The 15,381-nt window shown below is 40.0% G+C and overlaps 1 protein-coding gene across 1 annotated transcript in view; it reads right to left on the bottom strand.

Moving 5' to 3' along the window:
- Positions 1-3,618: 3,618 nt before the first annotated feature.
- Positions 3,619-15,381, bottom strand: part of rexo1 (REX1, RNA exonuclease 1 homolog) — a 33,867-nt gene continuing 22,104 nt past the window's right edge. The window contains exons 10-16 of the mRNA XM_062028368.1: positions 12,686-12,799; positions 12,536-12,609; positions 12,337-12,447; positions 9,040-9,155; positions 8,833-8,971; positions 8,570-8,690; positions 3,619-4,466 (exon numbers count right to left, since the gene is read on the bottom strand). Of these exons, the coding sequence (XP_061884352.1) occupies positions 4,378-4,466; positions 8,570-8,690; positions 8,833-8,971; positions 9,040-9,155; positions 12,337-12,447; positions 12,536-12,609; positions 12,686-12,799 (764 nt within the window). The 3' untranslated portion in view covers positions 3,619-4,377. The remainder of the gene's footprint in view (positions 4,467-8,569; positions 8,691-8,832; positions 8,972-9,039; positions 9,156-12,336; positions 12,448-12,535; positions 12,610-12,685; positions 12,800-15,381) is intronic.

Here is a 15,381-nt window from a genome sequence, read left to right as displayed (position 1 = left end):
ACTAATAGCGCTTTAAATTCCCTTTTAGCCTTCAATACTTGTTTGTTGGTAATGTCTCCTGTTTAACAGATGTTTAAGTAAGCCTCCTTATGTCCCCGAAAAAGTTATCAATAGTGGAAATGTGTATTGACAAGGCCTGTCAAGAGGGGGCCTTTGTCCTTGTCACTTATCTGAATGGAAGCTCCCCTTGGACACCCCACTGGATCAATCGGCACGCACAACACAATCCGGGGGCCTTTGGGAGAACGCAACGTCGGTACAGGCGGAGGGGCTAAAGAGCTCTTCATTGCGCGGGTGTGGGAGTGGGGTGCGGGGGATCGATAGGGACGGCTGGCCTTTGACCCGAGACAGACCGGGCGAGCAGGCGGTGGGTCAGTGGCTTCTTTCTAAGCCCGGGGATCACGCTGTGAGCCCTGACACTAGCTATGACACACTTTAGCCTTAGACTGACATTGACCAACCCCACACACTAACACCATTGTGCGTCAGAAAGAGGAAATCTTACCCCAAAAAAGCGGCGGATCAAAAAAAGTGAATACCTGTTAGTGTCCAATTACTTCTGAAGTGTGGGAGGCCCGGCAAAGCAGATCAATACGTGGCTCAGTGTCTTAATTGGGCCCCGAGTCCTGTAGGCTGTGGAACCCACCAGGGGGTCAAGGGCAACCTGGGGCCACAAAAACAAGAAATAAAATCGCTGTTCCAATTAGGCAACAAAACAAAAGTTAAACAAGTTCAAGCATACTGAAAGAAATATGAACAATGTCACCTTCTGAATGGACGCTTCATCCTTTGGAGTTCATCCGCAGACTGAAAATACAGCCGATTCAATGCCAAAATCTACTTTTTTCGGTCTTTCTGTTCTTGTCATCCACATTTTTTATTTGGTTTTACGGCAGACGCAAGCCCTCCCATTTATCCAGCTGGGTTTAGGGCCCTAATCGGGAATCGAACCCGCACCATCTCCACGAAAGGAGCATCTTGTACCATTACACGATTGTGATATTTGACATTGTTTATATATCCATCATTTAATAGCTGTAGAGGAGCGTTAGAGTTAAGCATGCATTAAAGTATTTTGGATTCGTATTTTTTCTACTCAAATCAATCAACTAAATAAAATAAAACCTTAAAAATAGCTAACTTGTCATTTACCTCAGCCCTTTAACATTCACTGTGTGGACGATAATCATTTTGTGCAATTTTTTCAAAATGAAAAACTGACAGAATTAGATCCAATAGTCATTCAAAGTTGATATGTTTGCTATTTTTTAATTTAGGACTAAAGTTGATCAAGAGATTTGAGCAAAAAAAAAAAAAAAAGCATACAAAAAATATGAATTCTAAATTTTGTATACACTTTTAACTCCCTGAGATGTTTTTGTCCTGGCATTACCTAAGTGGGCTGCATTTATTATAACACAACCACAGCTATGTATGGTCAAAAATACAGCAAAAACATTACCTGAAAGGTCGGAAAAGTCCCAAGTATACTCTGTGAGGGTTAATTAGCACCATCATTCAAAAAATTACATGTAGATTTTAATGAAACTTTCAGGAAATGTCGGATTTCAAAGTGCTACAAAGGGAAGAAGAGACAAAGCAAGAGACAATTAAAAATGTGATGATAAAAAGCATAATAATAAAAAGCTAGTGTCATGCAGCTACATTGTTTATATTTGCTAACTGCGCTAAAAATTCATTACTGTTATTGTCAGTACTGTTATTTGAAATTGGAAACTTGTCAAAAATGAATTGAAGTTGCTCGAGTTGGGCCAATTCACATTTTTAATAGTTCAAAAAGTGTACAACAATATTATCAGATTTAGGGTTGAAAAAACCTAGACATGTAGGTTTATTTTGAGAAAGTTACAAGTAAATAGCATCGATTTGGCAGAATAACACACAGTTGTTGTTATTTTACTGTTGTATTTATTCATTTATCTTGATTATGTTGTATTGATTTTTTAACACATTTTAATTTCCTCATTGTTCCTTAATGACCCATTAAACGTGCTGGAAACAAATAAACCATCACCATATTGTGTTTATTGCATCATGGAAATTGAGTTTAGTCAAGTGTTTCTTTGAGCCACGAGAGCTCTTCATCCCTCAGCATGGGGTCCATTTCGGAGGCCCCACATCATCGTGCCCCCCAACTAGTCACTAGTCAAAGGTGATCACAGCAGAGAAAGAGAAAAGAAAGCATTGATCGAATGTCATAATGAAGACGACCCGTCTAAGCTGCTTTGGTGCACGTGTTTGAAGAAAACCTCGGCAACAGTGGGTAAACACTAGGAAGCCCCCCTCCCTGTCACTGCAACATTGTGCTGGTATTGATCCCACTATCTGGCTCTTTTCATACCTGGGCTCTCTGGCCTGGCCTGGAGAAATGCATACTGACATGCGACGTGAGGCGCTTAATAGGCAGAGGATGGGCCTCTCAGTTGAGCCTTTCACTCCCGTTTATCCTCACTTATCACATCTGCTGGAGAAAGTAGGTCCACAGCGGCTGCACCTGCTGCTGAGAGGACACACAGGCCAAAAAGACGCACTTGCAAGAGGCCCCGAACTATTCTTAACCCTTGAGCAAAAACGGGCATTACATGCGTTCCTTATGATGAAGATTGTTCAGTTTGAAAGTTTGTGGTCTGAATTAAAAAAAAAAAAAAATTAAATTGCATTTTATTTTTGGATGTAACATTGTTAAAATAGTATACAAACAAAGTATACATACTTTCTCTTAGGATCTTTTTCGGACCGATTGACTCCTATTATAACTGCTATTTTTAACAGTGTAGTCCTGTTATATTACAGTGATTTGTTCCACAAACAACAAATCAATCTCATTCTTGCTGAATGAAAAACAAGAAAATATTGTTTTGGTGTAATAGCGCCAGAAAACCATAAGCATAATTTAAGAAGCTTTGAGAAGCATAAATGAGTTTAACAGCCACTAAACCGCTGAAATGCAATGAAAATAATCTTGGGCAGTTATTTATAACATGCCAGATACATACAAGACTTGTGTGAACTCAACCAAGTCCTGCCTGCTTTCTCTCTCATTCTAGATGTGGGATTTGAGCCGATGTCGCTGTGGCTTATGCAGCCCTTTGAGACACTTGTGATTAAGGGCCATATTTGATTCATTGATTGATAGAAAATGGATGGAATTTTTTTTTAACTTGGGAATTTATTTTTAATTTTTTTTTAATCATTAGACTTCCCGCGGGCCGGACTTTGGGGACCCCAGACCTAGTGAATATCCATTTGATCTCATTTTAAATTTTTTTATTTGGAAAAATTTGCTTAAAGCACTGTGAAAATAATATTTTTGTCTACTTTTTTGTCAACCTCAAATATTCCACTCTGCAACTTATTTTTTTCTGTAGAAATATTGCATATTTATCCTTTTTCTATTATATCAAAATATATTTTTGACAAAAAGGCAATGAAACAAAAAGGTTCTCAAACTTTATACCAATAGATAGATCTGAAATTGTTAACACTTCAAGGGTTGAAAGTAAAAAAACCAAAATGTATTGTTAACTTATGACACTTTAGAGCAGTTCTCTTTTAGGTCCTAAGAGTAAGTGTGTATAGTCAATCTTAAGGGTGCACAAGAATTCAGAGGGAGAGCTGTCACAAATGATTAACGCAAAAGGATGCATCCTCCTTTTCCGACTACAAACCGTTTTAATAGAAAATATAACCAAAAAATGTACATATACAAAAAGAAACTGCACAGAGCTTATTTACAGCATCCTGGCTGGTCATCATCAACATGAAATAGCATAGGCCGGGATTCTACTTAGAGCATCAAGATATTCCATGTAATGTGGAACACAACAGAGATATGGCCTGGTATTCAAAAGTACAGTGATATATTGCAAATATATTAAATAGCACATTTCTTTACTATTATCAAGTATTTGGAACTGACCCTGGCGTGATGGACCTTGGTAAGCAAGAGTACAAACATTGAGAAAAGTGCCTTTCATAGTAACGTCCAACAGACTAAAGACACTACTTGTGACTTTTTTTTACCATGAGCAGTTAATGCATGTTAAGGAACTTTCTCTAGTGCAATGCAGGCTAAAGTTACAACAGAAATATTTTATTCTTAGATAGTTCTTAGAGTCTTTGGGCTTTAAAAACTGCTCAGAGAAACAAACACACAAATGAGGACTGAAATATCAGTAAAAGTAACACTGACTATCAGGGCCTCTGTTGCTTTGAAGAGGTCGAGACTTTGCATTCACACTTAAATGAAGCCACTTCAGACTTTTTGTGCTCTCGAAACCATCTCAAAACCTTACTTTTTGCTCGCCAAAATATCCTTCTAAGGCGCGTTGCAAAACCCGAAGGAGCGGCGTGAGGTCATCTCTTGAGCTTTGCGTCCTCCTTCAGCCTCCACATCATCAGTTCCATGCAGGCAGAGGCATCTTCACTCGAGTCGTGGCCCTCCACTGCAAAAAGTCAACATTTGCGTCACAAAATACTGTATGTGTTGTGCCGTTTGAGCAATACAAGGTTAATATATTGTTACACTTTGCTATTCCTGCTTCGTCTACACAAGAAACAAACATAGGTTTTGATTAGACCGTTGACTAGGGCGTTTGAGCGCCGCACAGAGATCGACACAACCCTGCCCTCCAACCACCAGAAAAGGGAGGAAGTCAGTGCGTCGGCGAAAAAACAGACGACCAAAGCGGAGAAACAAACCATGACACACTTTTAACCATGAAAATATTAAGCTGAAAATGCTGTTTTAATTTCAAACTGGAGGGTCGAGCATTACCTTTGGTACACAGACATACATATCGCATGGGACGGCGTGGCCCAGATGGTAAAGCAGCCATGACAGCAACTTGAGGGTTCCAGGTTGAATCCAGCTTCCGCCCTCCTAGTCAGGGCTGTTGTGTCCTTGGGCGAGACACTTCACCCACCTCGCTCCCAGTGTAGCTCACACTGGTGTATGAATGTGAATAATGTTTGGTGGTGGTAAGTGTAAGTGCAGCCACGCTTCCATCAGCTGTGGCTACAAATGTAGCTTACCACCACCACATGTGAATGTGCAGTGAATGGCTTGTTGGTTGTCTGTGAGGCGCTTTGAGTATTTAGAAAATCGCTACATAAATCCAATATAATATTTGTTGTCATCTCTGACCTCTCTCGTCCGTCACTCAAATACGTCTGTGTGCAACATAGACAACAATTTCCTAGTTCTATTGTTACACATACAAAAGTTTGCTCCACAAAGTAAATGCTGAAAAACATTTGTTACATTAATTCATAAAACTATTGTAGCTGTTTATAGTACATGCTGTTATAATATTTGTCAAACACCCTTTATTATCTAAACGTTTGTTTTTCTTTTTAAAAAGGCATGTTACATGTTAAAATTCCATCCATCCATTTTCTACCGCTTGTCCCTTTCGGGGTTGCGTGGGGGTGCTGGAGCCTATCTCAGCTGCATTCGGGCGGAAGGCAGGGTTAAAATTGATTTTAATTAATTTAAACGGATTTGGTTTCTTTCTCAATGTATGACGTACAAATCAATTCTTAATAAAAACTTTTCTTTATTTTTCTCAAGCTGTAAAAGCTCAGTGAAGTCATCTGGCTTGCTGGAGGAGGCTGGCCTCACACTTTTACAACCACTGGTCTTAAAGCCTGCATTGAACAAATTGCCCGGGAGTGACATTCAGTGGTCACATGAAAGTAGAGCAACTACAATTATGGCCCTGCAATTAATTGCTGCAATAATATGCAAATCATAAACATACATTTAGAAGTACCGGTAGCTTTCTATTACTTTGTTTGACTAAAAATACTTCTGCAGCATGTCTGCTCAGATGTTTAAAAGCTGTTTTGGTTGTGCATAGAGATGTCCGATAATATCGGACTGCCGATATTATCGGCCGATAAATGCTTTAAAATGTAATATCGGAAATTATCGGTATCGGTTTCAAAAAGTAAAATTTATGACTACACGGACGTAGGGAGAAGTACAGAGCGCCAATAAACCTTAAAGGCACTGCCTTTGCGTGCCGGCCCAATCACATAATATCCACGGCTTTTCACACACACACACAAGTGAATGCAAGGCATACTTGGTCAACAGCCATACAGGTCACACTGAGGGTGGACGTATAAACAACTTTAACACTGTTACAAATATGCGCCATACTGTGAACCCATACCAAACAAGAATGACAAACACATTTCAAGAGAACATCCGCACCGTAACACAACATAAACACAACAGCACAAATACCCAGAACCCCTTGCAGCACTAACTCTTCCGGGACGCTACAATATACACCCCCTGCAACCCCCTACGCCCCCCACCTCAACCTCCTCATGCTCTCTCAGGGAGAGCATGTCCCAAATTCCAAGCTGCTGATTTGAGGCATGTTAAAAAAAATAATGCACTTTGTGACTTCAATAATAAATATGGCAGTGCCATGTTGGCTTTTTTTCCATAACTTGAGTTGATTTATTTTGGAAAACCTTGTTACATTGTTTAATGCATCCAGCGGGGCATCACAACAAAATTAGGCATAATAATGTGGAGGGTCGAGCATTACCTTTGGTACACAGACATACATATCGCATGGGACGGCGTGGCCCAGATGGTAAAGCAGCCATGACAGCAACTTGAGGGTTCCAGGTTGAATCCAGCTTCCGCCCTCCTAGTCAGGGCTGTTGTGTCCTTGGGCGAGACACTTCACCCACCTCGCTCCCAGTGTAGCTCACACTGGTGTATGAATGTGAATAATGTTTGGTGGTGGTAAGTGTAAGTGCAGCCACGCTTCCATCAGCTGTGGCTACAAATGTAGCTTACCACCACCACATGTGAATGTGCAGTGAATGGCTTGTTGGTTGTCTGTGAGGCGCTTTGAGTATTTAGAAAATCGCTACATAAATCCAATATAATATTTGTTGTCATCTCTGACCTCTCTCGTCCGTCACTCAAATACGTCTGTGTGCAACATAGACAACAATTTCCTAGTTCTATTGTTACACATACAAAAGTTTGCTCCACAAAGTAAATGCTGAAAAACATTTGTTACATTAATTCATAAAACTATTGTAGCTGTTTATAGTACATGCTGTTATAATATTTGTCAAACACCCTTTATTATCTAAACGTTTGTTTTTCTTTTTAAAAAGGCATGTTACATGTTAAAATTCCATCCATCCATTTTCTACCGCTTGTCCCTTTCGGGGTTGCGTGGGGGTGCTGGAGCCTATCTCAGCTGCATTCGGGCGGAAGGCAGGGTTAAAATTGATTTTAATTAATTTAAACGGATTTGGTTTCTTTCTCAATGTATGACGTACAAATCAATTCTTAATAAAAACTTTTCTTTATTTTTCTCAAGCTGTAAAAGCTCAGTGAAGTCATCTGGCTTGCTGGAGGAGGCTGGCCTCACACTTTTACAACCACTGGTCTTAAAGCCTGCATTGAACAAATTGCCCGGGAGTGACATTCAGTGGTCACATGAAAGTAGAGCAACTACAATTATGGCCCTGCAATTAATTGCTGCAATAATATGCAAATCATAAACATACATTTAGAAGTACCGGTAGCTTTCTATTACTTTGTTTGACTAAAAATACTTCTGCAGCATGTCTGCTCAGATGTTTAAAAGCTGTTTTGGTTGTGCATAGAGATGTCCGATAATATCGGACTGCCGATATTATCGGCCGATAAATGCTTTAAAATGTAATATCGGAAATTATCGGTATCGGTTTCAAAAAGTAAAATTTATGACTACACGGACGTAGGGAGAAGTACAGAGCGCCAATAAACCTTAAAGGCACTGCCTTTGCGTGCCGGCCCAATCACATAATATCCACGGCTTTTCACACACACACACAAGTGAATGCAAGGCATACTTGGTCAACAGCCATACAGGTCACACTGAGGGTGGACGTATAAACAACTTTAACACTGTTACAAATATGCGCCATACTGTGAACCCATACCAAACAAGAATGACAAACACATTTCAAGAGAACATCCGCACCGTAACACAACATAAACACAACAGCACAAATACCCAGAACCCCTTGCAGCACTAACTCTTCCGGGACGCTACAATATACACCCCCTGCAACCCCCTACGCCCCCCACCTCAACCTCCTCATGCTCTCTCAGGGAGAGCATGTCCCAAATTCCAAGCTGCTGATTTGAGGCATGTTAAAAAAAATAATGCACTTTGTGACTTCAATAATAAATATGGCAGTGCCATGTTGGCTTTTTTTCCATAACTTGAGTTGATTTATTTTGGAAAACCTTGTTACATTGTTTAATGCATCCAGCGGGGCATCACAACAAAATTAGGCATAATAATGTGTTAATTCCACGACTGTATATATCGGTATCGGTTGATATCGGAATCGGTAATTAAGAGTTAGACAATATCGGAATATCGGATATCGGCAAAAAAGCCAGTATCGGACATCTCTAGTTGTGCAACATGATGCATATTACTAGTAAATATTTGGGTTTGGTTTGTTTTACTCCAGGTATAAAGCTTGCTGTAAAGCACAACTAATCTCTCACCGCTGTCCTGGATGATGCGTTTGAGGTGTTCGGCCATTAGGTTCCTCAAGGCACGTTTGTAGGGTAAACCAAGTCGGTGAGGGAACACAATGGCTGTGTCCACTACTGAACTGTGAATGAGCTGAAATGGAGGAAGATAGCCAATATTACAGCAGCCAACTATCAAATATGGAAAATTGAGAAGACATCTTTAGTTTTCCTTAGTAAGGTCCATCACAGTTATAATCTATCTGATTTATTTTGACAAGAAATGGGGTGTGTACCTTGAGAGCCAGGAGGTCACTCTCAAGACTGTGTCCCAGCAGGATGGACTCGGCACTAAACATACTGAGCAGCACAGCCTGTACGTCTCTCAAAGTGATGGTGGTGTTCTCCAGGTCCTCTGCGGTCACGCCTGAAAACCTGTGATTTTGAAAAAAAAAAAGATATTCGTATTCAAAAGAACAAGAGCATTTACAGTAGCTACGCACCGTGTGTTGAAATCGACCACTTTGCTCTCAGGTTTGACGAACGTGTCGTAGATGACTTTTAGGTCGGAGTTTATGACCGTTACTCTGGTCAGTTCAAGGCCCTGCCTGGTGTAACACTGTTTCAGGGGACACAGAACAAGTTAAGAAACATTGGGAGGGCCAACAACAGCAGAGGGCCCCTCTAATGCTGACTGACAACATTGGCACTTATTCCATAGTTCTGGACCTAAAAGATATGTCTACATCTGTGGTTCTTAACCTTGTTGGAGGTACCAAACCCCACCAGTTTCATATGCGCATTCACCGAACCCTTCTTTAGTGAAAAATAAAATGTTGTTTTTTTCAAATTCAAGACAAAGTTATATGTTTTTGGTAACACTTTAGTATGGGGAACATATTCTAAGTAACAAATACTTAATTTAGAGTTATTTGGACACTAGGGGAACATATTCTAAGTAATAAAGACTTAATTTAGAGTTATTTGGTTAGGGTTAGGGTCAGTGTTAGGGTTATAATAAGGCCATGCCGAATAAGGCATTAATAAGTACTTAATAATGATTAGTTAAGAGCCAATATGCTACTAATTTGCATGTTAATAAGCAACTAATTAATGGTGAATATGTTCCCCATACTAAAGTGTTACCATGTTTTTTTACTGGTGCACAAAATGAACCGTGCATGAACTTTACCTTGTTCAAAGAACAAAACCAACACAGTGCATAAACTCACAACAAATTACACACCCGCAAACCAGTCAGCTGTTGCCGTATCCGTAATACGCCGATAGGGAGAAGTTTGTATTTACACGATGAGTCGGGTGTGTTTTGACCTCCGCCGAACCCCTGAGGCCGACTCACCGAACCCATAGGGTTCGATCGAACCCAGGTTAAGAACCATTGGTCTACATGCAAAATCCCCCTCAAAATAAACACAGTAGTGATTTTAGGTTTGTTTTCTAACGAGTTTCAACACATTTTGGAATGCCCACCTTTAGCTTGAAAATGTGGGCTTGCCTACATCAGCCTGCTGATGTCCCCTACAGAAGACTGGAAGCAATTTCATATTGCCTAGTACAGTGTACCCCACCTTAAGGGTGTTTTGAGATAAGAACTGTCTCTCAGCTAATTGTTATCCTTTAGGTTGCAAGAAACAATTTGATTTACAAGCATCCCTGCTATTAATTGGCGTAGCATATGTCAAGGGTGAATCCCGTAAAACGTCTAGTCTTACTCGCTAGCATTAGCTTATAGCTGGAGATCGACATAACTTTTTTCCCAGCCTTTGGAAGGAACAATATGAGTGTGAAGGACAGTGCAGAGAAGAACAAGTGGATGATACTCATTGATACTCATGACCGAGTGTGTCGCCAACTTGGCAAAACAATTCGAGCGTATCACTGCTTGCCTGCAGCATACTGAAGCAGAATGAGTTGAACGCTAGCCAAGGATGGTAAAATAACATTTCAACAACGAACACTTAAAAATATGAAAAAGCTGCCGACAGTGTGTTTGATGGAGAAGTAGCTGGAAGCAGATAGCGTAGAAGTCCCCACACCAAAGTAAATGCTGTACATTATTATTACATTAATTTACAAAAACTACTCTAGTTTTTATTAGTACATTCTATTGTATTGTTTTTATTCAATACATTTTATCTAAAAGTTTGCTTTTCTTTGTAAAAGGCGTGTCAGACGTGAAATTGTGATTTTTTTTGGGGGGTGCAAGCACTATTTAAATTGATTTTAATTAATTTCACTGGGAGACGTTGATTTGAGATACAAGTGTTTAGAGTAGAGATATCCGATAATATCGGCCTCCCGAAAATCTCCCGGGGCAACCATTCTCTCGAATTTCTCCCGATTTCCACCCGGACAACATTATTGGGAGCGTGCCTTTGGCGTCCTCTACAACCTGTCGTCACGTCCGCTTTTCCTCCATTCAAACAGCGTGGAGGCCCAGTCACATAATATATGCGGCTTTTACACACACACACACACACACACACACACACACACACACACACACACACACACACACACACACACACACACACACACACACACACACACACACACACACACACACACACACACACACACACACACACACACACACACACACACACACACACACACACACACACACACACACACACACACAAGTGAATGCAAGGCATACTTGATCAACAGTCATACAGGTCACACTGAGGGTGGCCGTATAAACAACTTTAACACTGTTACAAATATGCGCCACACTGTGAACCCACACCAAACAAGAATGACAAACACATTTCGGGAGAACATCCGCGCCGTAACACAACATAAACACAACAGAACAAATACCCAGAACCCTTTGCAGCACTAACTCTTCCGGGACGCTACAATATACACCCCCCGCTACCACAAACCCCCTCTACTTTGAACTCGTAAGCTGAGGTACTACTGTATTTCTTATGGTACAATCTTCATCCCAAATTAATATATTTTCGCAAAGAATTTGAAGAAATTATCAAATATGGCTGCCAGATGCATTGTCGCAGGTTACAGCAATACAACAAAATAAGGGGTCTGCCAGCATACATTTCCAAATGATGGGAATATGAGGAGTGAGTATAGACCTCTCCCGTCAAATTGATTCCTGCAAAATGGGACAGACCAAGTGAGAGGAATGTAATTTGCAGCGATCATTATAACGATTACGACTTTCAAAAAGAAGAGTTTTGGTTTGAGTTTGGGTAGAATACATTTAGATGTGATCCCGGAAAAACAGGAGAACCTCTGACTGGAGAAAAACTGACTCACAACCTACAGAAAAATTGAGGAAAAAAAAGAGCAGAAACAAGAGAATGAGAGAATAAGAAGGTAGGCAGCTAGTATTCTATTTTGCGTCCTCTTCTACTGATGTTTTACCCAATATGCTTGAGGAAATGCTGAAAGAGCATGAGGAAACACAGGCTACATCAGTTTTGAAGTAATCATGGACGAGGGCAAAAGACACACAGTTAAGTGATCCAAATAATAGTTTTATATGCCTTTATCCACACTGTCTATGCGGGTAAATGGGCTCTCGTTCTGTAGAGGACGTCACACCAAGAGGGAGCGGCAAATCGAGTCTGGTGATGAAAAGGGGGCGTTCCAATTACATTTAGTTATCTACCAATTACTCAAAAATAGTTGCTATTATGGGTAATGACTGACAGATATTTTTTTAAAGAGTAAAAAATAAATTAAGTGAAATTTCCATCATCTTAACGATATGGGTCCTTTAAGAGTACGTCAGGTTGATTTATTAGCCCTACCATTTCACAATCCAAAGCAAACACTCCTCCATTGCCATCTGGTGGGAGAGTTTTGCTGAATGTGGTCACGTAGCCGCCTAAAGACTCCTTACGGCCATCCTGAACATGTTGCTGTGGAAAAGTGAGGAAAGAGTGGGGATGCTTTTCCATTTTGAGATACATAAAAAGGCCACTTTATTTGAGCCATGTGTGATGATACCTTGGCTGTCTGGCAACCGGTAGAGCCCACCGCGCCGGAGCAGCAGCTGTACATGGTCTCCCAGCCTCCTGCCACTGTCACAACACAACAATAAAAGGCAAGTCAGGCAGTGGCAGACAAAAATAAAAACAAACTTTCAAGACACATTACCTTTTTGTCTGCGCAAACGTCCCCAGTGAAAACAACATTCTTCTTTGCGGACACAGTTTCCGTTGACGTTGACTTTATACTCGGCACCACATCTGCAGCATATCTTGGAAAAAGCTACAAACACAATGCACAGTGTTTAGTTGGATGAAAGACTAAGGACCAATAATAGGTAGTGGGGCACTAGTAAACAGGGTCATTATACTATCAGGAACCAAAAATTAAATATATATGAGGGCTTGCGTTTTGCAGATGTACAGTCGTTAGGAAGACTTTCTATGGGTTGGTGCGGCATGGCTCAGATGGTAGAGCGGGCGAGCAGAAACTTGAGGGTTCCTGGTACGAATCAAGCTTCCGCCATCCGAATGACTGCTTTTGCTTTCTTGGGCGAAACAGTATATGGATGTGGATGACAGGACTCCTTAGAAAAAAATATTCTTAATCTCAAATTGGGGTATTTCAGGATAAAAAAGGTTTTAAAATGTTGGATAATCTCCCTAAAACTGTTGAAATTGTTTCCACTAAGTTAAAAACAGCATGGTCCAAAAATATAGAAGAATCAAGGTGAACAATACTTGAAATCAGGGTTTTTAAGTCTTTTTGACCTTGAGGCCCAATTTTTTCACTACAGAGGGGACCAGGGCCCAATCAAATATTCACACTGAATTGAATACCAAATCGTTCTCTTGCTTTTAATCGTATTCAATAAACATATCTAACCTACTTACGGTTTACAACCTGTCAACTAATATGAAAGCATGTGTTAACCACAAAGATTGTTTTTTAACACATACACTTTAGGCATAGGTCAGGCTAATTAGAAAAAGAAAAAACATTTTTTTTGTCCTGTCCAGCCATTCAGGCAAATCATATTGTTGATGTAGATGCCCATATCTGCTGTACGGATTTACTTTACAAAAAAAATATGGGATACTTCTCTTCTTGCCTTATTTGTATTTGACTTTATTAAATGGATCTATATTAATATTTGGCGCAGCCGGAAAGAACAAAAAAAAAGGGCAGAAGGGGAAATTGCGGAGACAAGAGGGCGATAAGACAGAGAGACAACAACAACAACTGAACAACATCAGCAAATACGAGAAGCAGTTAGTGAAGTAAATATTAATAACAAAGAAATGACAATGAACATTATTGCACTACAAATGGAGCAATAAAAATACCAATAGAAATAGCACTATTGATAATGAATAGTAATAATAATTACCTCTATTATCAACAATACAAAGAAACCAGATAAACGGAGGGGAAGAAAAAGAAGCAAACTGTATAAACCTTGTACATTGTTATAGTAACAATAGGTTAAGCTTTGTCAGTGTGCCATGTGTTACCCAGTTTCCCCGAGGGGAACAATGTTAATATATGTTTGATAAAACGTGATTATATGCATGAGTATATGTATGCATATGTGTATGTACAGTATGTATGTTTACACATTTAATGTGCATGTGGATGTTTGTACCGTGAGTGTCTATGTATGTACTGTATTTGTGTATGTATGTGGGAGCGTATGTAAGTATTAATGTGTGCGCATACTGTATGTATGTATGAATGAATGTACATATGTATGTAAAAACGTATGAATAATTGTGTGTACGTGAGTATCATTATGTATTTGTATGTGCAATATGTTTGTCTCCCAGTGTGTGCTGGAGACAAAACACGGCCACAGCCACCCAGAGAGCCCAACCCAAAACAGCAGGTGCGGTGCCCAGGGAACAAGGGACCACCGGCCCGACACAGCAAGGCCGGCCAGCGACAGGAACCCCAGAGTCGGGCCCACCGTGCCACCCGGCAGACCATCGGCAGGCCATAGACAGACGCGCCCAGCAGAGGACAAGGCAAAAAAATAAAATAAATACTAACCAAATATACTGCATAAGAAGAGACTCAAAGAACTCATGAAAAATAAATGTATTGTACAAAGAATTGAACAAAATTAATAATAAATATGTTTAACTAAACTGGTATTATTATTTAAATAAAGTGCAAATGAAAATACAACTTTAGTCATAATTTTTGCGCTTAAGTAACTGATTACTTTTTGTCCATAGTTCTTCTGTTTGATATTGTTAGTACTGCCACAAGTGGTGGAAAAGTGTATTAAAACTGAGGCCTTTACAGACCACAGCTGAGAAACAGATACTTAAAGGCCTACTGAAATGATTTTTTTTTATTTAAACGGGGATAGCAGATCTATTCTATGTGTCATACTTGATCATTTCGCGATATTGCCATATTTTTGCTGAAAGGATTTAGTATAGAACAACGACGATAAAGATTGCAACTTTTGGTATCTGATAAAAAAAAGGCTTGCACCTACCGGAAGTAGCGTGACGTAGTCAGTTGAACATATACGCAAAGTTCCCTATTGTTTACAATGATGGCCGCATGAAGTGAGAGAGATTCGGACCGAGAAAGCGACAATTTCCCCATTAATTTGAGCGAGGATGAAAGATTTGTGGATGAGTAAAGTGCAAGTGAAGGACTAGTGGGGAGTTGAAGCTATTCAGATAGGGAAGATGCTGTGAGAGCCGGGGGTGACCTGATATTCAGCTGGGAATGACTACAACAGTAAATAAACACAAGACATATATATACTCTATTAGCCACAACACAACCAGGCTTATATTTAATATGCCACAAATTAATCCTGCATAAAAACACCTGCGTGTTTGTTA

This window comes from Entelurus aequoreus, linkage group LG19 (genome assembly GCF_033978785.1).
Source record: "Entelurus aequoreus isolate RoL-2023_Sb linkage group LG19, RoL_Eaeq_v1.1, whole genome shotgun sequence".
Taxonomy (NCBI): Eukaryota; Metazoa; Chordata; class Actinopteri; order Syngnathiformes; family Syngnathidae; genus Entelurus; species Entelurus aequoreus.
Note: the sequence above shows the minus strand (reverse complement) of the source record. Positions and strands in the feature narration are given on the sequence as shown.